Raw genomic sequence first — 25,833 nt, forward strand, 5'->3', positions numbered from 1 at the left:
GCAGAGAAGGCCTGGTTTGGGTTGACATCGACTGGATGGATAATGGAGAATGTTTGGATTTGATTGAGAAGGTATGCAGATGATTCAAGATTTGTGAAGTGGCAGTCGAATACTGTTGTGTCAGTGATTAAAAGAAGTGTTTCTACGATCCATGCAAACAAATATTTCCAAAAAGTGCAGTTGCAGGTAGTATTAGTTATTGGTTTGACCTCATTGAGACAGCGGTTATATTGCTTGCGTGGTGGTTATATTAATAGTGGTAGACTGATACTATTTTACAAAAGCAAGAAAAAAAGCAGTGATGAGATCAGAGTAGACAAGACTTGAACAAAAAGAGCACAAAGGTGGTGAGTGTAGAGACATTTAAGATGATGATGATGATATCAATCATGGTGATGACTGCTGATAGTAATTAAATCTGTGTTTCCATAGAAACTGGGTCTTCTGGCACTGATGAATGAGGAGAGTCACTTCCCCAAAGCCACAGACGACACCTTGCTGGAGAAACTCCACAGCCAGCACTCAGTATGTCGCGCTTGACTTTGATTCACTTTGGCAGCTGGAGCTTCTCCTTTTAACTGTTGGAAAACAGTTCACTCCCACACGTGCATCTACTTCCCTCTTTCTTTCTTTTTTTTTTTTACATTGCTTTAAAAATATAAGGTCTATAAAAGTGGTCCCACCTGTCCTTAGTCTTAAAAAGTTTGCTGTTTTCATTTTCACTTGTGAGGAATCTTAGTTTTTTAAATGCATGCTTTAATACTTTAATACTACTAATACCTAGTTGGCACTACAGTTAATTAATAAACACAGACTCCTTTATGGTGGGGTGAAACCCAATTTTAAATATTCGTCAGACTTCTGCGATAATGTTCAAATGAATTTCGATCAGTGCCTCAAATTTCACACAACTTCACATCTACTTTCTCCGTTTCCATCTGATAAATAACTGGTAAACTGGGAACTTCACAGTGTGTCACGTTACATGCTGTGGTGCAGCTTCACGTCTAATGTTGCTGAGAGGATATCGATCGCTTCCAGCAAACAGCGCTGCTCATTTCTTGGCGTTTGGCTGTGGAGCAAGCAGCTTGATTTGATTTGACTTAACATTGATGTCATTGCAAGTAGTAAAGAGGAGTAATACTTTGAGTGAGTGGGAGCTCTTTTTTTAATGTTGCTAAATAATTTCTTGGCTGTGCTTTTAGTGCAGCTTTACAGCCTTGTTATAGAGGATTCAGAGCCAGTAAATGACTCTTAGATATATTAAAACCAGAGAGAAGAGTGTTAAGTGGAGACTCAAACAGCAACGGTGGGACTTGATTTGTAATTTTTAGCATTAGGAACAAATATTTCCCTCAGTTTTCTGCAGGTATGACCTCAGATACCATAAAGCATGTTTTCTCCTGCAGAAAAACCCTTTCTATGTGAAGCCACGTGTTGCTGTGCACTACTTTGGAGTCAAACACTATGCAGGAGAGGTGAGACCATAATATCTGTTTCTGTTTACTGTTTTTATTGTTGTGTTTTTGTGGTTTTAATGGAGCAGCAGATTGATTTAAAGTGAAGCCCCAAAGCAAATCACGTGTCCAGGTGCTATTCGGCTTTTTATTTGCTCCAGTGAAAGCCTCTCTCTGACGCACTGTGGTGGCTTGGCACAGGTGGTGTATGACGTGAGGGGGATGCTGGAGAAGAACAGAGACACCTTCAGAGACGACATCCTGAACATGCTGAGGGAGAGCAGGTAGGCGTGTGGCCCTGCTTTGCATTTTTGCGTTTCTATTGTTGGACCACACATTTATTTAAATGAAATTAAAATAAATTAAATTATTAAATTATATTTCAAAAGGAAATGGGCATACTGATCTCATATTTGTTTACGTTTTCACAAAAATTTAGACTCAAAAGCATTTTCCTAACCTTTCTACAGCTGAGCTCAATAATGGTTTAAGCTGCACAGCGCCTCTAAGTGGCCTCTCTCGTTTCCTTCAGTTAAATTTTTTTTTCACACCAATAATCAAAAACTGAAAACTAGAAATTGGACAAAAATGTGATTTTTCAAATTGATTGATCAGAACTGACTTTTATTTAACCTTCACTTTGTTGGGGCTGGCACTGTAAGTATTAACTAGGGTGACCAGATCCCAGCCAGCTAAATGTGGGGCAAACACCGTTTGTGTGGGAGAAAGTGAGACATGTCAACAATGCAGAGACTGAATGTCTGAGTTTATTTCACTGTTATATCAGCTTCTGTATTTAGAGATTAAATGACATTTCTGAGCCACATCTGACACGTTTAGCAGATATCATATTTCCCCCTGTGTGAAATTGAAAAATAACTCTAGCAAAAAAGGCAAAAACTTTATTTCTCAGAATAAACAGCGGCTTCATTTCCCATCACATTCAACAAAATCTGTAAAGCTAGAGACTTTTTGTGATTTGTTTTTGTGTATCGCATCAGACAGGCTGACCTTCCTGAATAAAAACCCTTCCTTTCATATATACTGGGAAAAAGCTAAACTTTAGAAAAGCACTTGTTCTGCAGAACCACTTAAAATCTGGGACGGAGGCGAAGCTATAAAAATGCTATTCAGTCCCACATAAAGAGGGTCATCAATAGTATTAAATTAGACTTTTACATAACAACACTATTGTCAGTTTATTTCATTTTTGCATTTGCACTGCAAATTCCACATCACACTATTTGCTTCTATTTGTCAGGTTGGACTTTGTCTACGATCTGTTTGAACACGTCCTGAGCCGGAACAAACAGGACACTCTGAAGAGCAGCATCAAACACAGACGGCCCACAGTCAGCACCCAGTTTAAGGTAAGTCGCAAATAAAAAGTGTGTTTACTTTAAAGTCTTCCTGAATTGTTCTCTAGCAGTGCTGAATGCTGCAGCTGATTGATCTGTTTTTGGGAAAGTTGCACAGGTGTGTAGAAACCACCAAAAGCTATTTATTAGCAGCAGTGGGAGTTTTGCTACAGGGGCACAAATCTTAGTAAGAGAGGCAGTAAAAGAAAGAGTGATAATAGGAAGAATTGCATTAGGAGCAACAGCAGAAACATTTGTTAACTAATACCTATTAAATAATGTGCAGTTGTTGTGGTAGCAGCAGCGACTACTTTGAAAGTAATAGAGAGTGCTTGAGTAAAGTAGTTTTTCCAGATAAAGCAAAAACATGTGACTTGGAGAAATAATGGTTGTGACAGTAATTAAAAGAAGGAGACGCTATGATAATAAATCAATTTAAAAGTAGGGTCATTTTTGCATAGAATCCTATACAAAGATTTATTTTGCAGCCAAGGAGTCTCCCCCTGCTGGCCATTAGAAAGGTACTTTCTCATAGGCTTCTCTTTACAGACCAGGAAATTGCAGTCTGTGGTTATTACAGCAATAAGAGTTTGAGCTGACATAGTAACAGAAACAGTGGTTGTAGCAGCAATGTTGTACAAGTTGTAATAATACTATAAGGACTGAATGAAATGTATAGAGAGTCGTTATCTCCGAGTGCTTCTGTTGGATGTCACGGTAGCTTCTGCACATGTTCACACACCTTTAGTACTGGACCTGTTGTAAATGTTTGTAAAGATTACAAGTTAAAAAAAGGTCAAAGTGACATAAATTTCATCATCAGACGGCAAACGCAGGGCTTCGTCCTGTATTCGTGTACCCTGCTGGTTGTGGAGCTCACTCAGTAAGGGTACCAACTGTGCCTGCATCCTCAAAGCAGGCTGGAAAATAGTGGAGCAGGAGCATCTCTGTCTATAGTGTCTGACGCTCTCTGTGCTCAGACGGCTGTAATAGTGGCAGTAACTAAAGTGTTTACACCCATTTATTTTCTTACAGGACTCTTTGCACTCCTTGATGGCCACGCTCAGCACTTCCAACCCATATTTTATCCGGTGCATCAAACCAAATACACACAAGGTGAGTGCTCACGAACACACACAGCTTTGCCTTGAGCACACATTCTAGATGTTGGGCCGTGGGGAAGTCTGTGTGGGACTGTCATTTAATAATCAAACAATCCTCCCCCACCAACGAACTGCAGACAGGAATGAACAGTGTATGGCCCTTCTGGTGACCTTTCACCTCCAGTTGCTTAGCAACAGGCAGGAGAAGTGGAAAATGCAGGGTTAATGTACACAAATGATATACTGGGACTAGTGGGACTAAGTATCTCTGCCAACTAAGGATCAACCAAATCTACTGCATATTGTTTTTAATAATGTTAAATGAGTGATTTCAGTTGTTCATATGAAATATTTTCAAATTCTTTGCATGGTTGTGTTTGGCTTTTGGTTTCTTTGATTTAAGGATTGGAGGAAATAGAAAACAACACAATAGAAAATACAATAGCCCATGTGAGCAAAAACAAAGAGGGTTGAGAAAAATAGAGTCAGCATCAGCATGGCATGTGTTACCATTAGGGACCCTGGGAATGTTAGCCTACAGGAACGGTTTGCAGACCATGAATCCAAACTCTCCATTATGCTCTGAGCTGACCATCACCAGGTTGATGCACCTTACCTAAGTTACAACTTGCTGGCTGACAACCAAGAAGCCGTCTTGGATGTAAAAAATGTGAATATGAATTCATATAAGTCTGTTTTCATTTCCCAGCTTGAAGCATATATTTCTGTGATCTTGTGTTTATTTTATTAAAACAGATTTTTTGGTGAGTTCCCATCATCTGACTTCCACTAAAATTGTGCGTCCTTATAAAAGCCAATTAGCCAAAATAATCAAGGCTAGCTTAGAGTCTGAATAGAAACATATGTAGCAAAAATAACTTCTAAAACACATTTTTTTCAAACATATTTACTCATTTGGTTTTGTAAATGGATCAAAGAGCTGAAGAAGAAACAGGGAACTATTTGGTTTGTGTAGAACTACTTAACCTGTGTTTTCCAGCAGCTGTCTCGATGGATTTTATTTTACATCGTCAGCTTTTTTGTTTTTTTTTGTTTTTTGTGTGCACAGTGAGAGTTAATTATGAGCCACAACAAAGGTATAATGTATTTTTATACAGTTTTGGTTCAGAGCTTGTAACTACATGGTTCTAAAACAGTGTAGTTATGTAATATTAAATGATCGGCTTGCTTTAAAATACGAATCAGTCAAAATGACCCAGTATAGTCGTAGATACTTGCTCAGTGCAGCAGAGAAGCTCTCAGCTTTTCAGAAGCAGAGCTGAGCTGAAGCTGGAACCTGAAAATGGAGCATGACATTGGATTGTCGTTTTGTTTGCTTGGTTGTCAGTTTTCTCACACATACTCTCAGCAGCTGCCTCTTTTATTCTGTCTTTTTGCGGCGTATTTATTTCTAGCTCATACCTGCTGCATGTTTATCTGCAGGCTGTGGTTTATAGAAAATGGTTTGAAATTGGCCAAATTTCCCAGGGTGCTCGTGTATTGATGGATATCATCAATATCTGTCTGGATGCCTCGCTGCCTCGTTAACGTCACTGCAAATGTTGAATGTGTCAAGCTGAATTTGAAATACTCTCATTGATTGTTGATGCCAGTGATCATTTGCTGCCCGAGAATTTGCCTCTGCTACTCGACTGTCTGGCAGACGTTAATTGTTATGTTAATTAACATTATTTCTCTAACCACAAGGTCACCAGTGATGCTCAGAGGTCATAAGCATTTGAAACTGTTTTTAGTTCATTTATGAGGAAAGTGTAACATTTTACAGTATTATATATTATGTGTTTAATTTAATAGGGATTCTTTATACTACCAGTGCTCTTATTCACAGATATCTCTAAATATCGCTTTGACTATTAGTCTAAAAAAAACAAAAACGTCCTTAAATATAGAAAGTATCTGCTTCTCAGCCACACTTTGTCTTTCTTTCATCATTATCTTACAATGGCTTTTAAAAGAAAATGGGAAAAAATAGAAGTAGAAAAAAGTCTGAGAGTAAGACTTTCACAGAGTTGAAAGGTCAGGAAGCCATTAAAAGATGGTCGAGGTATGATTGGATTTTTACTGAAAAAGAAGAAAAGACTTTCAGGGAATCTGTGGGAAGTTGCATCAACACACACATACACATTCTCCCTGTTTTCTGAAGTGGGTCCTGTTTCATTGCTGACAAATCCAACTGATATCAGTTCTGAGATTTATGGCACAGCTGTGGTATTTAAAGTGACACTATTCGCTTTATGTTGCTGAGCCTTTATTTCTCTGCTGGGAAGCTGTGGCGAAGTTGGACGTGGATACTCGGAGGTTTGTGACGCAGATGTGGTGCATCTGCACCGTCACCGTGAACATTTCTGTGTATGAAAGTGCCTCTGTCGTTTCTGGAAGTCGTCTGATTCACACACACACAGTGGGCGCTTCTGTTTCTGTGTGTGTGTGTGTGTGTGTGTGTGTGTGTGTGTGTGTGTGTGTGTGTGTGTGTGTGTTGTGTGTTCAAAGAGAGTTTGTCTGTTCTTTGTGCATCAGCAGTACATATGAGATGGTTGCTGCTATGAGAGTTAAGATGCATTTTTATATTTTTCCTTGGAAAACTGTAGTGAGTGTAACTGGAATAAAACCTATAATCTATAAACTAAATAAAAATGTTTTCTTTTTTATTTAATCTTTACTTAATGTAATCTGAGATATTTGAGATTTTTAAACCAGGAAGTAAAAAGCTAATCACACCCCTTCATTCAGTAGTTTGTTGAACCACCTGAAGCAGCGTTATGACTTTTATCAGTCTCTCACATCCCTGTGGAGTAATTTTGGCCCACTCTTCTTCTGTGCTTTCATTCATGCACAGCTCAGGTTGCACCACAGTATTTCACTCAGGTTGAGTCTGTGCTGTGACTGATCTCTATGAGAGTTTGTGCTGATACGTAGGGTTTGGTTTTCACCAAACGTGCCACTGTGCATAATGGAAGGGCGAACATCTTCACCTTGGTCTCATCTGTCTGAAGGAAATTGTTCCAGAGGTTTTATGGTATGTTCACCTCTATCTTTGCACACTAAGCTTGCAGAGTCTGACCTTGGGATGAATTTGCTCAGAAGATCGTGGAAACTAATGGAAGCAGTAACGTTGTACTTTTTTGACTGTATATTGAGAGACATTATATTTGTTATAGAAAACAGCAGGACAAAATTGTAGCATAGAGTGAAAAACCCACCAATTTAAGACCACACTGTTAAACAAATGAACAAATCACAGATCTCTTTGTTGCTTATACCAAAAAACACACTACACGATGTTCTCATGAAAAGCTTTTAAGGTTATATTATACACAAAGATGCAGCGGTAAGAAGCACAGACGGAGTATCTTGACTGTCCGCTGGGAGTCCAGCTGGACAGCCGGCGTGTTTTTATGAGGCGAAACACGAACGTCTGGACTCCTCTTCTGATCGAATGTTAAACAAGGCTGGGTGATGACTCCTGAGTGGAGCTTAATGTAGTGGGGAAACGAGTTGGAGAGAGGATCAGCCGCTCCCCAGGGGGATACAGGGGTCAGAGCACCACGGCACGTGGCCCCTAAAAAGCCCTCGAGAGGCGTCCCTGTCATCTGCCGTTTGACTCAGAGCAGGTGTCAGAGGGCGGTGGGGGAGAGGTGGAGGGATGCAGTGAGTGTGTTCATATGAGCAGCGGTAAAAGTCTCAAACATCTGAAAGTGAAAACCTCATTCTACAAAAAAGCAATTAAATAATAAATTGCTCTTGCTGCAAGACATTCCCTCCCTGTTTCAACATTTAGGACTTTCAGGAAGATTTTCAGGAACTTCCTATAAGTCTAGCTGTAAACTAAGAGCTTTTTTGGCTGCAGTGATGTAATGGTTTGTTGAATAGATCTGCATGGTCAATGGGACTCCTGCAGATGGTGAGTGGAGTCTGTGGAAATATCAATATATAGACTGAATGCATAATGGAAGGGACCGTTGGCTCTGAATACAACGAGGAGCGATATCAGCATATAAAATGCATTTGCATATGCTGGACATTTTCAAATAGACATAATCTTAAGGTTCTTTAACACTTGATGCTCTGTGTTTGAGTCCAACAGCCAGTATGTTAAATGGAAACACTGGCACCGTGCCACCACAGACTGGTCCAGAGCAGGCGCAGCACGCAGATCTACAAGTTATCTATAGTAAAATGAGGAAATGTGACCCCAATGAAGATATGGTGTCAACATTACTTCCCTTTTTCAAACAGAAATTGTAACATTTGCATCTCTGCATGAACCGTTTGAAGACTTTGTCAGTGTTGCTGGTGAACTGACAGACTAGCAACTGTGAAAACTTAATTTAATTGGATGTATTTCCCCCAGTCTTAGTGCAACTAGCGTAAGCAATGCAAAGCAACAAATCTTCAATTCAGTTTGCAGCAAAACACAACATCACCCTGTTCAAAATGTTAAAGCCTGAAACGTGGACACAGAATTTTATTTAAAAGTGCAATGCAGTCACACGCAGCAGAGCTAACATATAAAACTGTTTTCCCTGAATACACCAGACCAGCCACTATTTTTGGTGGGTGGGGTCCTTTTTGTGACACCCTCACTGCCTATTAGATGACAGAAGGATTTCTGTTGGATAAAAGGATCGTGTTCAGATTCCAGCTTTCACAGACATATTCCATTTTTTGTCTGTGAGCTGCATCACCTCAAATTCATAAAAAGCTGTCACCCTCATCATCCTCACTCATCAAATGCAGTCGACCGTTACCACAGCATCCCCGCCCCTCTCTGCAGCCAGCTTTATAGTATCTGTGTGTCTGCACTCTCTGTGACAGTGACAGTAATAACAGTTGAAGCTGATCACAATCTATTGATTTTAGTTCTTGTTTTCATCAAGCCTGACCTGTGTTGACTGCACATCGCGTGTTTCTTTGACAAATTTCACTCCACACACTCCTGTATGTGTACGTGTATATTGAACATCTTGTAATTACTGGTAGTAATCAGTTTAAACCACAGACTGTGGCCTTTAATGTTTCCATTCTGTAGAAAAATGGGTATCCCAAAAAAAAAGGTGTTAATCCTCTGTATTTTCATAAAGACATGCACTGGATGAACACACCGCCACTCTGTTTCCTGTTTGTCATCTCATTAATTGGGCTTGAAGGCTTAAAGACCCCAAGTTCACAGAAAAGCCTGCAAGTCTTTGCGCTGTGAGTACGTGATGATTATTATAATTAATGTTTGAGGGCAAAGCAGTAATACGGTTTGGTTTGGTTAATGGAGGGATAATGAAGAGAAAAAAGCTTGTCTTTTTGCTATGTTTCCATTTATGCCAGAGGAAAACATTGTTACTCCTAGATTTGGAGTTACAGAATGTGTGCAGGCATCTAATGAGCTTTACTGAAGTGGCAACTTCTGGGTCTGAAAAATTAAGGTAATTAAAAAACTGAACCATTCCAGCTTAAAAGAAATGCATAAACACCTGAAGGAACATTTATCATGGTTTGTTACAATGTTACAGTGTGGATTGTGTGACGAGAGGAGCAGAAATTAGAAACACACCATGATTAGATGTGAAGTTTATCATAATTGAAACACTGCAGTGCCTTTGGGTCGTACCAAGGATCCAGTCTGAGGCAGCATCTCAGTGCTGAGCGGACACAAAAGTCACCACCATGTTTGAAAGTAAACAGCCTGCTCTCTCTCCCTCACTCTCTCCCCTTCACACACACACACACACACACACACACACACACACACACACACACACACACACACACACACACACACTCCGTCAGGCCCGACAAGTGGCCCGCACAAATTAGCCTCAGCAGGAGATGCATCACCATGGCAACCGTGGCCCTCCCTCTCTCCACTCACACAGAAAAAAAGGGGGGAGTGGAGTTGTGGGGATTGAAAGCCTTTGTTAGAGTCTGTGTTGGCAGAGTGTGCATGTGTGTGTCTGAGGAGAGAGACGGGGAGACGGACAGCAGCTTTGGGAAGTTTTCTGTCAATTGTCTTTAATCTGAAAAACCCTGAAAGATTGTGGCGTGGAGGAGCTACGATGCAAGGTGAGACCCTGATGCAGGCTTTGAATGGGAAGTGGTGCGTTCAAGTACTTGCTTGTTGCATGGGGATTAAATGTCAAGCGGTGGGTTTTAGTGCTGTGGTATGAGGGGCGATGCATTGGTGTGTGTGTGGCTACATGACAGATGCACAAAGCAGGTCTCAGGCTTTTCAGGCAGATTTCATTTCCACTTTTTGCAGACAAATATATTATAATATCCAGGGACACATGGGTTCAATTCTTGTATTTTAATGTCTAAACTTGTTTTTAGTGCTTCAACTACAGACTTAACCTAATCAGGCAGTGGGGTGCAGCAGCAATTAGAATCAATCTATACATTTCTAAAGTTTGGGTACAAACATGTGAATCTGTTTAGGCTGATCTGTGTTCTTCTGTAGTCCAAGTATCTGTGAGCATATTAGTTACGACTCTGTCCAGAAAAAGATGCAAGCATGCATTCCTTAATTCATTTAAATGCCGGAATTATTCCCATCAGTGTCGTTATTCCTCTGTAACTTCATAAAGCCGTGCACTGGAGGAACACATCGCCCTTCTGATGTTTTCTGTTTGTCGTCTCATTAATTGGACATGAAGGCTGTTAGTCCCTGAGTGATGCACAGTGCATTTTGAGGGGAAGCGACACTGGAGAGGTAAGAGGGAAGAGTGAAAGCCTTTGCTTTTTGAGTGCGTGATGATTGTTAGAATCAATGTTCAAGGACAAAACAATGGTAAGGTTTGATTTAGTTAATGGCAGAATAATGAAGAGGAAAACGACTGTGTGTTTGCTAAGAATGCACTTGTAGCGTGACTCTGACTAGTTGACTCTTTAGTTTGCCTTTTCTACACAATTGACATTTTCTAAAGACACTAAGGTGGGACGTCACTTTATAGATGTTTTCTCTTGTGTGGTGTTACTTAATGTGTCAAGTCGTAGGATTTAGTGCATAATCCTTTGCTTACTTACAATATTTTATATGTGAGCATTTGCTGCTTTTGTTATAATCATATCATTGGAGACTGAGTCCTTTTGGATTTTAGACCAAACAAATGATCTCACCATGAGATTTTGGCCTTTAAACGCTGCTTTCAGACGATGCATTGACCGGGCACTCACCCAGTGAACTAATTGATGGATTAACTGATAATTGAAATGTCTTCTGCATCAGGCTACACATTTTTTTACTGGTTTATTGATGGTTTCTCTTTTTTTGAAGTATATCAGGGCTCTTATACAGCTCAGACCTATTTGGTGGATCTCAGGTTCAGGGTTCATTAAAACTGATATTCACATGAGAGAGGGCTAAGAAGTGTTGTTCAAATCAGCACAGATATTTTCCAAAAGAGGATTTGTCAAAGATGAGCCACTAGTGGAAAAGTTGTTTTATTAGTTTCATTTCAGTTGCATTACCTTTTTTTGTGCCGTTGATATAACCAAGAAATGCAAACCCACAACAATCCTTCTTCAAAGTGCTTTAACTCTAAGTCCAGCAGGGTCAGGGATTTAGGCTGGATTTATGTCCACCTGTGAGTGAAAACATTGTTCCGGGGATTCCCCGAAAACTCTTTGGAGGAGCCCCCACTGAGCAGTGAGTGATAATCCAGCTGGCTCCCACAGGCGGACCTGGATGCTCACAGGAAAAGAGCCTTCTGACAAAGAGAGGTTTTGGGGCTCTTGACGCCATCATTCCTCTCAGTAGAGCAGGAATGTTGATCCTTGCAAAGATGGAAAGGCTTCAAATACATTTGGATTGCTTGCTTTAAAGCCACTGTACATTGAATGCTTTTGGATTGTGGACTTTATATTGGACAAAATAAGCTGTTAGAAGGCTTTGGTTTAGATTTAGTCAAATTTGCTGTTTAATCCGAAGAATCTGGACTTTGAAGTGCAGACTACAGCAAATACTGTAACAGCAGTCAGTCTTTCTCTGTCCTATTTTTATACTTTCTGAGTAATGATGTTCATCATTCAATTACTGCTGCCTGTGGCCAATGAACTGCAGCTTTATATCAGAGCAACACAGTTAAACATGTATTACAGCCATACTTTAAGAGGTTCTTCCTTTTTTTTTCATAAATATTCTAGAAACCCAACATTTTGTCAAAATGAGAGTTTAATTTATTACCTAAAAACAAACTTGGATTAACAACAAACCTTTTCTCACTCTGGGTCCCATCAGGTATCCACCTGACTTACACCCTGGGCTCACCAAACATTTACGATTTATAATTTCAGCTCAATGGAACCATTGCAGACACTGTACCTGTGTACCTGCACCTACCAACAGAACCTGGGTACATCGTTGTATTATTCTCATATTGTATATAGCATTTGTATTCTATTTTGTACTATTTTATTCGATTGTATATAGTATTGTATTTTATTCTATTCTATTGTGTACAGTATCTTATTGATATCTTATTCCAGTGTTGCACCTTTGCACTGTCCACTGCTGTAACAAAACTAATTTCCCACGCGTGGGACTAATAAACGTTATCTTATCTTATCAGGAAAACAAATGGAAGCCAGAAGCTTCTAACATCATATTCTGCATGTTCATTTGTGTCTGTTTATAGAGATGAACCTTTTAAACACTAAGCTTTAACTATGAGCCAGTAGGTAACGGTTCCTTTGTTCTATCAAAGTAAACGTCAGATCTCATTCTGTCATTAATTAGATTTTATTTTTTAAAAAGAAACAATTGTAGTTCATGAAGGCGAGAAAGGACATTTTGACATCTCAGGCTTCAGCACAGCTGCAAATTCTTTTGATTTTGTTTTCATGTTTCTGCTGTGCGTTCTGTTTCAGCTTCAAATATCCATATCTTAGCCACATAGTGGTTTTGTGACTTTTACTGCACTTATCCTGAGGACTATTAAAAAAATGATGGAGCAGTCGCTGGTTATGATGAAATGCGGCTCTCTGGACATTGTCACTGGGACTGAAGGATGGACAGCTCATCCTGAGTTTGGTTGTTTTTCCTTGTTTGCTTTTTTAACCCCCGCCAGTTCCCAACCCCCTCGGGAGCCGACTACCACGACTCCTTTTGTCCAGCTGAATGCTCCGAGTTTGGGATCTTTTAGCTGGAAAGTTGGGCTGAGAAAGTTACTGAATCGACCCTTCAGGCTTTTGTTGTCATGCACCTGTGGAGGCTTGGGATGCTTCGCCTTCCCCTGATAGCTGATTCATGTCACTTTTGTTGTTCTGGGCTGATGGATTGTTAGATTCTTGGTAACTCTCCCCAAAACATGTATCCTTATAACTTGGCAGCCTTCTCAAAAAATTTGATGTTTAGTGAATGATTTATTTTATATCCAAGTGAAATTAGGTACATTTCCCCTTTGTTAAATCTAAGGCGTAACAGCCAGCCTCAGACTGGGATGAGACCAGCCTCATATACAAGGGATGGCCATGTATTAAAGTTGATTTAGTAATAAAAACATTTGGCTCCTGGCTTCAGAGAGGGAAAAATGGGAGAATTTTCCAAACAATTATACCAAACATAATTTGTTTATGTGAAAATGTCCAGACACTTGCCCTATTTTGTGAGACCTAAAGGCTATATTCATGTGTCAAATGCTTTCACGTGATTTTGTGTAATACCAAAAGCTGTGTGAGAGCCTGGTGTATTTTCCTCTGTAGGGATATAATTTCACCTGATCTATTATCTCCTCTGCTTTCCAGCTGTTTGCTTACATTCAGCACTAAAAATACTGACTACAAAGGAAAAAATGAATCTTTCTAAAACAGAAAAAGTGATGAAGAAAGTAGGAAAGTCTCTCTCTGACCTTCTTTCTGATAAAGAAAGAAAAAAAGAAAAAATGCCAGTGGAAACATATTGGAACTTCTTAAAAATCAAAGAAAACAGACAGATTGAAGCTGGCCAGACAGCCGAAGAAGAACAAGACAGAGGAGCATCCAGACAAAGCTGTATTTGACATCCCAGAAGCAGCCAAAAGCTGAGCAAAAAGAGGAAGCGATAGTGGGGCCAAAGAAAGCCAGGAGGCAGAGGGCAGCTTCCCGACACCGCTTGGCTTTGTACCTCCACAGCCTGGCCGTATGCAAATGAAAATTATGCTAATAAGGTGCACTCTGCAACCAGTGGCAGTAAAAAGGGCGCCATTCAATCATTCAGTCAAGATCTGGTGGTGAATTGGCCTGCCTTCATCTCAACTGCTCAAATGGACTATCAGCGGGCTATCAGGGGAGACGGTCGCTGAATAAAGGGGGCATTACGATCGAGTATGAAAGCACCCTCTTATTTGGAGTCCCCCTCTACGCCCACCGAGGTTACAGGGTGAGAGGGCTCCCGGGAAAATGGCTTTCTCTGAATGCACTTCTGTAAGTAATAATGGTATCTCAGAGCCAAGTGTGTTTTTGGAGAGGGGAGGGATTGGTTTGTTGCTGGCTGCTGCTGTCATACGCATTTCTTTGTCTCAGAGTTCAGACTTTTGAATGGCTGGTATGCAGTTGGATGCGTGTACATGAGAGTTTAAAGGGACTGAAGTTTCATGAGGCTTAGCTGCAGACGTCATGTGATATGGGTGGATTGTTTCAGTTATCCAGGATTCATTCTTGGGGATTTTTAGCTTCTTTCATTGCCTAGTTTTGCTTCTTTTTCTGTTCTCACATCAACTGAGTTTGTATCAGTAGACTGCTGTTTCAAACAAATGAGCTGTGATAAGATTGCTGTACACAATCTAACAACATGCAGCTTCTGAGGAGCCAGATAACCAAAGTCAAAGAAGCTGCATTTGTGACGCAAAGTGAAATGTGACTCCAGTGGATGATAATGTTGCCATGTCTGTGATATAAGAAGGTGCTTTTCACAGGGGACAAATCTTCTAGAAATCAAATGTATGTATTTTTTCTAACCTGCACTTCAGTTTATCCATATAGATAGTTTGAATTTTGAAGGCATGGACTTAAAAATGTCTGCCTTTTCTGAACATCATGAAACTTTGGTCAATTTTATCTGCTAGCAAATAACTTAGATGTGAGTAACACACACACACACACACCCCTTCATGGTACAGTACAGTACTGGTAAAGTGTGTTTGCCATTGAATGGAGTGAAGGTAGAAATGCATGTGTTAGTGATAATATGGCCATTACCTTTGATAGATTAGTGAAAATCTGAAATTGTTTGCATCTATATACACAGAAATTCCAGTTTCAGACCAGCCTGAAGCTCATAGATCTGAAACAAAAGTAGTTGGGCGGTTAATGCAGGACTGCAGTTTAACTACAAAATGATGTAGATGCTTGGCAACCTTGCTTTTATATAGGAGTATAACCAGAATACAGCCATTGGGCAAACAGGGGGAAGCATGTCCAGAAACAATTATGCCTGTGTGTAGAGCAAGCATGTTATCTCTGATATGTCAAATATCCAAATTTTAGAAAGCCACTGTGTTTCTTTAAGTTGAGCTAAAGCATTTTTCGGTGTGCAGTTTGTGTTGCAATCTATTGTGTAGAATTCATAAAGCTATCTGTAAGTGTGCACATGCCTTACTTACCTACAGCTAACCAAACACATTATACCAAGGTAACACTTTAGAACTAAGTGTTAGCCAGCTTTAGCAAGCTTATGTGCATCGGCTGTTTTGCTATCTGGTTGGCATGGTGTTCACATGTGATGTGTTGCTACTCTTTCTGAACGTTTTTTGCCAGCCACACTCACAAAGCAATGACCACCTCAGTGAAACACAACAAAATACATCAAAATCACACGATGCTGCAAACACAGAAAATAAGTCAGAAAGCAAAATCAATCAAAACTGCAGTGAAAAACATTATATCCCCATCACCGAGCACCATGCTGAGTGGTAAGGTCGCAATGTGAAAGGCGATTCACTTTGTTAGTATTGTTGTAACAGTGTTATGAAAGCAGCATTGAGTGATTTGTAGGGGAACATCAATAGATGTGCGCTGTGTTGTTAAAGTGTTCTGTCGTCAAAGAATGAAAATCGTTAGCTGTTGCTGCAGGACGCAGGCGGATGCTCAATCTGTTGATGTTTGTTTGTGCTTGATTTTCGAGACAATATTACTTTTACTTGAACACGGAGACATTCATCTGAATATGTTTCCCGTTTTTCTTCAAAGATGCCTGATCATTTTGACCAGACGGTGGTTCTGAACCAGCTCAGGTATTCCGGCATGTTGGAAACAGTCAAGATTCGACGCACCGGCTTCCCTGTCCGGAGAACTATTCAGGACTTCTGCTCGAGGTTTGTACCCACTACGCTGTGCAATCATACATAAGCACTGCTCTACCAAAAATGTCAGACCCCAAAACAGGCGCAGGGTCATTTCAGTTCTTGAAATGCAGACATTAAAGAACAAAGCAATCATTAAAAATCATGCAAAAACCCTTCACCCCTGCTTTTACTTCTTCAGGTACAAGGTGCTGATGCGTGGTTTGTTGAATTCAGAAGACCCCAGAGGGTGCTGCGTCCAGCTGCTCTGCCAATATGACAGCAGCAGTGCAGAGTGGCAGCTGGGCAAGACCAAGGTGAGAGTGTAACCCAGGTTTTTCCCTGTTGCCACACTTTATAGCCGGTCTCTCCTGCACACGGAGTGGAGCAGGCTGGTATAGGAAAGCACTTTAAACTCAGGACTGCACTTATTCAGGGTCCTGGTGGATTGGGTAAACAGTGATTCATGAAGAAGAACAAATTTCTCACATTTTCAGGAATATAAGGTTAAGTCATCATTGTTTCTTTTCTTTTTTTTTTAAAGTTTTTTCTTCTTGAACTCCTGATAATTTCGTCTCATTTGAGCTCTCTGCATTTGTGTGGATCATTAAATAGAAGTCTCCAGGGAGGCCTTTGGCTCAAGAATTGATCCAGGTCCAGATTCAGTCCAGGTTATATTGTTGTCCAATAAGGTCCTTTTGAACATATAAGTCTTGCTTAACCATAAAGCTTGCTGTTTATTGGTTTAGTTTAAACTTGGTCTTAAAAGATGAAAGTGTTTCTGAAAACGATACCGTTCCAAACATCTTTTATGTTTAAGGCTCTCCAATACAAATATAATTTATATAATAACTCAGTCTTTACTTACAGGTTTGCATTCCCTTTCTGTCAGCAGTGAATTATATGCCTTCTGCTCAGTTCTCGGTGGCGTAATTGACTTTTTCCTGTCTGAGCTCCTGAACGTATCTGGCTCCATACCGGTTGTTCTGTATTCTCTTTGCTAACTTGAAATATGATTGGATGCAGACTGAACATCACTGCTGGGGGATGCCAATCCATTTTGGCTGCTCTGTGCTCCCCTCAAGGCTTAATTTGACTTCATACACCGTAGAAACTCAGCTCTATGAAACCATTGCAGAGTGTGTGTGTGTGTGTGTGTGTGTGTGTGTGTGTGTGTGTGTGTGTGTGTGTGTGTGTGTGTGTGTGTGTGTGTGTGATATTGAGGTCCAGAGCACCTGAAGCATAGAATCCAACAATTATTGGATCCAGTCTTCAGTCTAATGCTTCCTGCTTCCACTACACCGGATCAGGAAGAATATACCTACTGCCAGGGTGTGTGTGTCTGTGTTTTGAGGGGAAATGACAGATGGAGGATACAGATCGCTAATCACAGCATGACCGTGTGATGCTGCAGGAGGTGACAGCAGTGAAGGATAAGTGTGGTCGTGGGTGGACAGACGAACGGATGAGTGGTCATTAGTATGTGTGTCAGTGTCCATCCAGGACCAACGATGGCACAGGAAGCTGAATTGTGAATACCCCGTTAGAGCGGCGAGGTGGAACAAGTGTGTCTTTGGTTGAATATTTAATGGATCCCTCCACTACATGTAGCCCATTTAAAAACCTATTTTCATGTTACTGACAGTTTTCAACATTCTGTTCATTATTTTCAAGTAAAATTAGCTATTTAGCTAAAAATAAAATAAAATACACACTGAGGATAACAAATGTTATTACAGTCACAGGAATAACAATAGACTTAAAATTGTTAAGTGGACCGGTGCTTATATGGAGCCTTTCTATGACTACAGGTGTCAGTGCACCCATATATATTTTATCTGCTTTCATTTGCATCAGAGCAGATGAGATGGATTCACGACACATATATAGCACAAAAGAGCTGCTGGGCTGATGAACTTCTGTGGCCTTTTCCACTATTCCTCATGTAGCAGTCCACCTCCTGGTATCTCGTCCACACATTTGAGACTGTGCTGACCCAGCAAACCTTCTTTTGACAGCACATATAGATGAGCCGTCCTGGAGGAGCTGGATTACCCGTTCAACCTGAGTGGGCTGCAGATACCGTCTCGCTTTACCAGCAGTGACGAGGACACAAACAAAAAGCAAAAATAGAGAGAATCAGTCAGGAGGGATGAGCACAGTGGTGTGTAGCCATCGCCTGTCAAGCCATTCGCTTTTTGGGGTTTTCTTGTTGTTGCCTCTCCAGTGCACCTGTTATCATCAAAGCAGATGAAATGGATTCATAATGGTTTATGCTTCAGAACAACAACATTTAGATTACCCAAAAGATTCTTGGAGATTATTTAGTCATCAAAAATATCCATTATATTACAATATATGTACAATCTACTATAAATAGCAGTGGTTGCTTTATTTCATATACTTTTTACTAACGTATTTGTAACAGATTTTAAAAGACTGAGAGAAACATGTTTTGTTTTTTGGTTTCTCTTTTGTTTTGGGTGTCTGCCACCTTTTACCAGATTTACACAGCTGTTCGTGACTCACCGCATACTTATTGGTTGGAAGACCTTTTTTGAAATCTCCTATAAAACATTCAGCCTGAATGGCCTCTGTAGACCTTCTAACCCTGAGACCATACTCTCCACTGAACCATGGAGTCGTCCCTGCTGCTGTGACTGCCTGTAAACTGTTAAATCAATTCCATCTCCCTCAGAGGGATTTGTCCACTTTGTCCCGCTGCCTCTCGCAGTGAGATTTACATCGAGGAGGCCTGCAGCTCTTTTCATTCAGCACATGTCCAGACTATTGTCTTAGACTTATGTCTTGCTTTTTTACCGCCTTAAACTTAATTTCCTGGAAAAGATGTGGCTCTGCTTTCTTCTCCTACTGCTTAGTTTTCTCCACGGGCCTGACCTGGGACGGTAAGCGGTGCTCCCCAAAGGCCCCAGCAGCAAGAATCAAAACGCGGCGAGGCTTAGCGAGGCCTTTGTTGCACTAATTAGCATAGTAATGATTAAAAAGGATTAGTCGCCCATTTTATTGGGATGCAAATGTGTGCACTTGTACACGAGGCTGCGCGTTCTGAGCATGTGCAGCTCATGTTGGAGGTTGTTTAATAAAAGGATCAGCGTGTGCACTGTAGAGATTCACAAAGAGCTGCTTTCTGCAGCTTATATGTGTGAGTTTTGTATGAATGCCTGAATGAGCCTGGATAGCAGCACTTCACAGGAAAATTTTAGATTTCTTTCTTTAGATTAAGTGTATATATTATTTTATATAAATACAGTGGAAAAACACATTCATGTTACATTGAATCTACTATGAAAGAAATAAGGGTAAACTAGATTTTAGTATTTAGTCCTACAGATTGGAAGTGACTTTAGTGACTTTCTCATTCAACAACTTAACTCTAACCCTTACCACCCAGATTCAGGCTCTGGCTCTAAAGTATAAAATGTGACAGCTGATGTAGACTTCTCTGGTGAATCTTTGGATAGCCCATAAAGTAATCTACAAAAGTTGACGACACCATAACCAACATTCGTGCTTTGGCATGGTGATTTATGTGTTAATTACCACTTAGTTGTGTTCCGGTATTGTATATGCGCTGCAGACGATGATAGAAACAAATGAAATGCTGCGACTTTTTCCCTCCATGATGGGAGGGATATTTTATAATGATGCATTTGGTCAGATGAGTTTTACAACGAACTGAATTGTAAACCTTCAATAATCAAATTGTCACCATTATGTGGAACTTTTTGTTCTTTGTTCTTTTTTTTTTGCTTTTGTTTTTGTGTCGAAGGCAAACATATTTGTCCATCCAGTTATTCCACTTCTCTGTGCATTTCCTCACAACCAGTTTTGCTCTAGGAGTCTGATGACATATGCAAGTCCTTATATTCAGGCGATTACTTTTATTCTCTTGCTGATGAATTCAAAAATTGTTCCAAAACAGTAGCCAGAAATGGATATAAGGAAGTCGACAGTACTGAGGATAGTTGCAAGCTGTACTGACGCAACATGTAGTTACATTTCTAGGGATGTGCACATAAAGTTATGGCGTAAGGTTTCAGAGGGGTCCACAGTTGTACCTCCCTCCTGTTTGGTCAGGTTTATCCCTTAGTTTATGATTGTTAATGCTCACCAGTGTTATAAAATGAGAGGATAAGGTTGGGATGTGTTCAGAAGTTGCTCTTTCTGCCACGTAGCACCCAGCAGGAGACTTAACTTTAGGCACTTGCACTTCTTCTTTCAGCTGCTCCCTTATTAGCAATGGTTCCAACAACAGTCCACATCTTTCTATTTTCATAGATATGCATATTTTATGTGTTCTATTAATATATAAATGTATTACTTAAAATACTCTCATTTAGGCAAGAGTGCCACCTGGGAAGAGAGTGCAAGAGGCAGCATGTCCACAAGCATGCTGTTAATGAGCCCATTTTTCTGTTATTTTTAGATGAGTAAATGTACTTGTTGGTACTCTTATTTTGCTATGAATATTTTTTACATATCACATAAATATTAATCTGGTTCCAATCTGCTTCGATACTTAAAATTTTGTCTCTGGGGCTTTTCCAGCCTGAAAACTGAATTCCTGGAGAGACACCAGTGGTTTGTGTGCTTGTCTTTGTATTGCATGTGCACGTGTTCGGCATGTAATGGATGTTTCCCTGTTAATTAACCTGCTCATAAGTGACATCCACGTCACCCTGACAAGTTTACATTTCCCCCAAAAAAATCTCATTATTGCCTCACTGCTGAGGATCCAACACTGTCACTCAGCCAACACACACACACACCATATCAACAGGCAGTGTGTACTCCTGTACCCCCGTAGCACCGTGATATTTCCCCACCGTCACAGTCGCCTGAGACCGCGTCCCATATCTCATTTTCCTCCCTCCCTAATCGGATTAACCCCTGGCGGCCCTCGCTGGGCCCAGTTTCTCTATCAATGGACGACAGCTTGGTTCCTGGAGCAGGCAGCTGCACTAAGTGCCCGTAAGATCGGTCTTTTCATGGAGAGATGTAGCTGAAATCACTCGCTGCAGTAATCTGCAGTCTCTAGTAGCAGGAACAAAGGGAGAGGAGGATCTGGGTTTGATTTATGTCGGCCGCTTTGTTTGGCTCTGTTGTTCTTCTGTGAGCGACTGTCTGTTAAATGGTAATGTTATAGAAAAAGAAACGGCCTGCCTCTTTTTAATTCTGTTCACTTGTAAATCTTTTATTCATAAAGTGTGGGTAATACAGCGTAACTAATGGACAAACTATGTTAAGCTGCTGGGACTTGAACATTCTGTGGCTATTAGAGATGGGGCATTTTAATGTGACTTTTGCAAATGTACACCTTCATATTCTCACAAATATGCATTTTTCCCTCTGAATATTAGCACTTCCTTGAACTATTTTACCCCAAAATTGTTTTGGTGTTGCACACTGTAAATATGACACGTTTAAACTCTGCTGTGTATTATGCAAACATGTCATGAGATGTTCTTTAACTCTTAAAGGTCAACGTGAACATGATTTTACCTGAAAAGTAAATCAAAATTAGAAGAGAAAGAAATGAGGAGCAGTTACATTATTGATTTTTCCCTTACTTCCCCTCAGTAACAATAATAAAATAACACTTTTTTTTTGTCTCTTTATCCTATCTATCAGGTCTTCCTTCGGGAGTCTCTGGAGCATCGCCTGGAGAAGCAGAGGGAGGTGGAGGTGCTGAAAGCAGCCATGATCATTCAGGCCTATGTCACAGGCTACATGGCCAGGTACAAACAATGAATAAAAACATCATAAACCTCAATAGGATCAGTTTTAATCTTCATTGAAACCAAAATGCTCAATAGCCCGGTCCTTGTCCTCCAAACAGGAAGCAGTACAAGAAGCTGCTGCGGTGTATTGTGGTCATCCAGAAGAACTACCGGGCTTTCTACTGGAGGAGGAAGTTCTTGCTCCTCCGCTGGGCAGCGCTCACCTTCCAGAAGTGTCTGCGAGGGCAGCTGGCTCGTCAGACCTGCAGCCGGATGCTGGAGGAGAGGAGGAAGAAGGAGGAGGAGGAGCGCCGCAGGTGGATGGAGGAGATGGAGAGGTGGGCTACTCAGTTTATTCACCGTGTGGTACTATAGCTACAGCCAAATGAAAAGTTATTGTGCAAAAAGAAAGTAGGTTTTTGCAAATGACTGTTTTTTTTTGTTTGTTTTTTTAAATTAAAAGAAAAGAAATGAGAGAGAAATCTGGACTGGAAAATGTGTTTGAAAAACGTGTGCCCACTGTCTTCTTCTGGCACTGGTTTATTTCAGTCAGTTAGTGAGGAATTGTACAAATCCCCTGTTTCCATTATTTCAAATGACATAAAAATACTACACGTATATAATAAAAAATGTTCCTAATGCCAGTATTAACTGGAGGAGAAACAGAGCATAGCTTTAGTTCTGGCAGGCAACTATTTCATTCTCAGCTGCAGTCATCAGATGAGTGGATCTCATCAGCAGCTAATTTACAAAGCTTATGTAGGACATGCTATTTAAGTAGCTTAGCTTGGCTACAGCTGCTGTGCATCTGCAAGCTGCTTTGCAACCACCTGAGCTCCTCTTTTAGAGACTACCTCACTGAATGAATCTCACATTTGTTTTCACTGATGCTGGCTTTTTTCTGCAATGGGGGGTCATGCTGCTGCTCCCCATCTTATGCTCACTACATATGCATGTGTAAGGACAACAATGTAAATTGCTACAGATGTACGCAGTGCTCTTATGACGGTAGTCATTCTGACGATTCATGGACGGGAGATGTCATCAGGCTTAAAAAACAGCATGTAATTTGTCTGTAAGAATAGAATGTAAATCCCTCAAATCCCACAATCAAGACTGAGTCATGACCTCCATATCCTCAGTGGTGCCTTTGACCTTGAAGGGGCCACAGCTCAGTTTATACTGCAGATTGATTGCTTTATAATCACTGCTGCTGTCACAATTTAGTAGAGAACCATTGAGTTTGTATAAACATCCTTATTGGACTACATCTGTAGCTTGCATTATGTTTTCCAAAGAAGGTTTCACAGTGTGGTGCAACATTTGTATTTTTGTTGTTTCGATAGATAGTGAACTGCATACTAAATGGGTTTCTGGTATTTTAATCTCACAGTGAGACAGGAAATGCAGTTACTCTGGTTTTGGTACATCGTATCTCCTACTGTGTGTTCGTTCAGCTGATGTCTGTGTGTTTGTGCCCTGCAGGGAGAGACAGAGGCTGGAGGCCGAAAGACTCACCAGAGAGGTATGATAAAACTGATTTAAGTGGAAAACGGTGTATAACTTTTATTGGCCGACTGTCTCCTGAGCAGCCCACTCTCTACAGCCATATCTGATTGGTAAAGAACACAGAGAACACAATTATGTTTTCTATTATGTTACACAGGATTCTGCTTATTGTAGCAGGCTTCAGTTTATTGTACTGGGCAGTGAAAAACACACTGCCCAGTACAATAAACAGCTTGTATCCTCTCAGGTATTTGTCGTGTATAATTTGCTTATAAAAGTTGGCCCTCTCTCAGTAAACTAAGATTACTTCAGTGTTTGGTTTCTGTAAATCAACTTGTTTTGGGTATTTTGTATAAATTAATGTTGATATCTTGGGGGGAAAAAGTTATGACTGCAGTCTCATGTTTGTGGTTTCAGGCTGAGGAAGCCAGAACACTGGAGGAGCTGCGTCGTGCTGAGGAGCTGGCCTCGCTGGTTTTGACAGAGTCTCAAAATGCAGCAGCAGCTGCAGCATCACCAGACGCCCTGGAGGAGCTGGAGTCAGCAGAAACCTTTGTGGAGGCATCAGCAGAGGAAGAGGAGGCAATACGTCCGCACGAGGCATCACAAGTGGAGGAAATTCTTCGACTAGAGCGGGAGATCCAGGTGCTGCAGAGACAGAAGGAGCGCCAGGAGCTCTCTTTGACTGAAGCCTCGCTGAACCGCCTGCAGCAGCTTCGCGATCAGGAACTCCGGCGGCTGGAGGATGAAGCCTGTAAGGCAGCGCAGCAGTTCCTGGACTCCCTGAACTTTGATGAGATTGACGAGTGTGTGAGGAACATTGAGAGCTCCTTGGGCGTGGGTGAAGAAGATGAGAAGAAGGAGGATGACCAGAGGAGGGGTAACGAGGAAGAAGAGGTTGATGAAGGGTTTGGTGCTGATGATGATGCCTTCAAAGACTCACCAAACCCAAGCGAGCACGGCCACTCGGACGGCCAGCGGACGAGCGGTATCCGAACGAGCGATGACTCATCCGAAGAAGACCCGTACGCCAACGATGCTGTGATTCCGTCACTGCCACCGACCACTGTGCTTCACCACTCTTTGCCAGCGATGCCTTCGGCCTGCCATAGCGCATCATCCAGCGGGGATTCGGCTTACTGCCACCCCCAGGCTTCATCTGAGGCTCAGTCTGATGAGCTGGTAGAGCTGATACCTCCAGATGAGGATTCAGACTACGATCAGGATGACTACGATGAAGGTGCCATCGTGTCTAGTGGCAGCATGGCTTTCTCCAACCCTCGCAGTGGACAGTGGTCTCCGGATTACCGCGGATCTGTTGGCACCTACAACAGCTCAGGGGCTTACCGCTTTAGCTCAGAGGGGGCTCAGTCCTCGGTAAGCTGAATCCTTGTTTAACTTCTGTTTTCAATGACAGAGAGAACATTTCATGCCCGATTTTCTACTCAAACTTAGCTGCTCTAACTCCAAAGTAGTGTAGTCTTTGAAGTTAGCAAAAAAAACGCAGGCTTCAAAAAAGGATCCAGTGAGAGAGATCAATTAAATGGCATGACTTTAGCCATTTTACAACTCACAGGTGCAAAGAGCACCACATTGTACCTTCTCTGTTATTTGTTGAAATAATATGCAAACTAAGGTCTTGCATGTCTTGTTTAATTTCAAATTTTTGTTGATTTGCTCCAGTTTGAGGACAGCGAGGACGACTTTGAGAGGTTCGACACAGACGACGAGTTGTCTTATCGCCGGGACTCTGTCTACAGCTGTGTCACGCTGCCGTACTTCCACAGCTTCCTCTACATCAAAGGTTATTATTTTCTTATAGAACATACTCTTCTTTTAATAAACCCCAACAGGTGAGAGTTAAGTGCATCATCTATATGGCTTTAGGATGTATTTTGGTGAAAAAGCATTGTACTTTCTGTGTTACCTTCTGATTTGATTTTTTGATTTGATTTGATTTTATTGATTAGCATTCAAATATCTCAGTGAAGACAAAGAGACAAAGAGCAAGATTCTCCCCTCCAGGTGACGTAATGATGGTGGAGCATTTGAAATCTCATATCTTTCTTCTCTAGGTGGTCTGATGAACACGTGGAAGCGGCGTTGGTGTGTTCTGAAGGACGAGACTTTCCTGTGGTTCAGAACTAAGCAGGAGGCTCTGAAGCAGGGCTGGCTGCACAAGAAGGGCGGGGGCTCGTCCACGCTCTCCCGACGCAACTGGAAGCGGCGCTGGTTCGTGCTGCGTCAGAGCAAACTCATGTACTTTGAGAACGACGGAGAGGAGAAGATGAAGGGGGTGCTGGACATGCACAACGCCAAGTAAGGACAAGAGAACATAACTTTGAGGGTTGTTGTTTTTGCATGACAATACTTTCATTTACAGTAACAACAGAAAAGCT

General features: G+C 41.2%; 1 protein-coding gene across 1 annotated transcript in view; it reads left to right on the top strand.

The window, feature by feature from the left end:
• myo10 (myosin X) overlaps window positions 1-25,833 on the top strand; it is a 124,524-nt gene that overhangs the window by 88,027 nt on the left and 10,664 nt on the right. The window contains exons 14-27 of the mRNA XM_004569454.4: window positions 5-71; window positions 433-525; window positions 1,410-1,478; window positions 1,659-1,741; window positions 2,719-2,827; window positions 3,851-3,931; window positions 16,093-16,217; window positions 16,387-16,501; window positions 21,837-21,943; window positions 22,045-22,263; window positions 23,411-23,450; window positions 23,852-24,811; window positions 25,118-25,238; window positions 25,510-25,753. Coding sequence (XP_004569511.2) covers window positions 5-71; window positions 433-525; window positions 1,410-1,478; window positions 1,659-1,741; window positions 2,719-2,827; window positions 3,851-3,931; window positions 16,093-16,217; window positions 16,387-16,501; window positions 21,837-21,943; window positions 22,045-22,263; window positions 23,411-23,450; window positions 23,852-24,811; window positions 25,118-25,238; window positions 25,510-25,753 — 2,433 coding nt within the window. The remainder of the gene's footprint in view (window positions 1-4; window positions 72-432; window positions 526-1,409; window positions 1,479-1,658; window positions 1,742-2,718; window positions 2,828-3,850; window positions 3,932-16,092; window positions 16,218-16,386; window positions 16,502-21,836; window positions 21,944-22,044; window positions 22,264-23,410; window positions 23,451-23,851; window positions 24,812-25,117; window positions 25,239-25,509; window positions 25,754-25,833) is intronic.

This window comes from Maylandia zebra, linkage group LG18, assembly GCF_041146795.1.
Source record: "Maylandia zebra isolate NMK-2024a linkage group LG18, Mzebra_GT3a, whole genome shotgun sequence".
In the NCBI taxonomy this organism is placed as follows: Eukaryota; Metazoa; Chordata; class Actinopteri; order Cichliformes; family Cichlidae; genus Maylandia; species Maylandia zebra.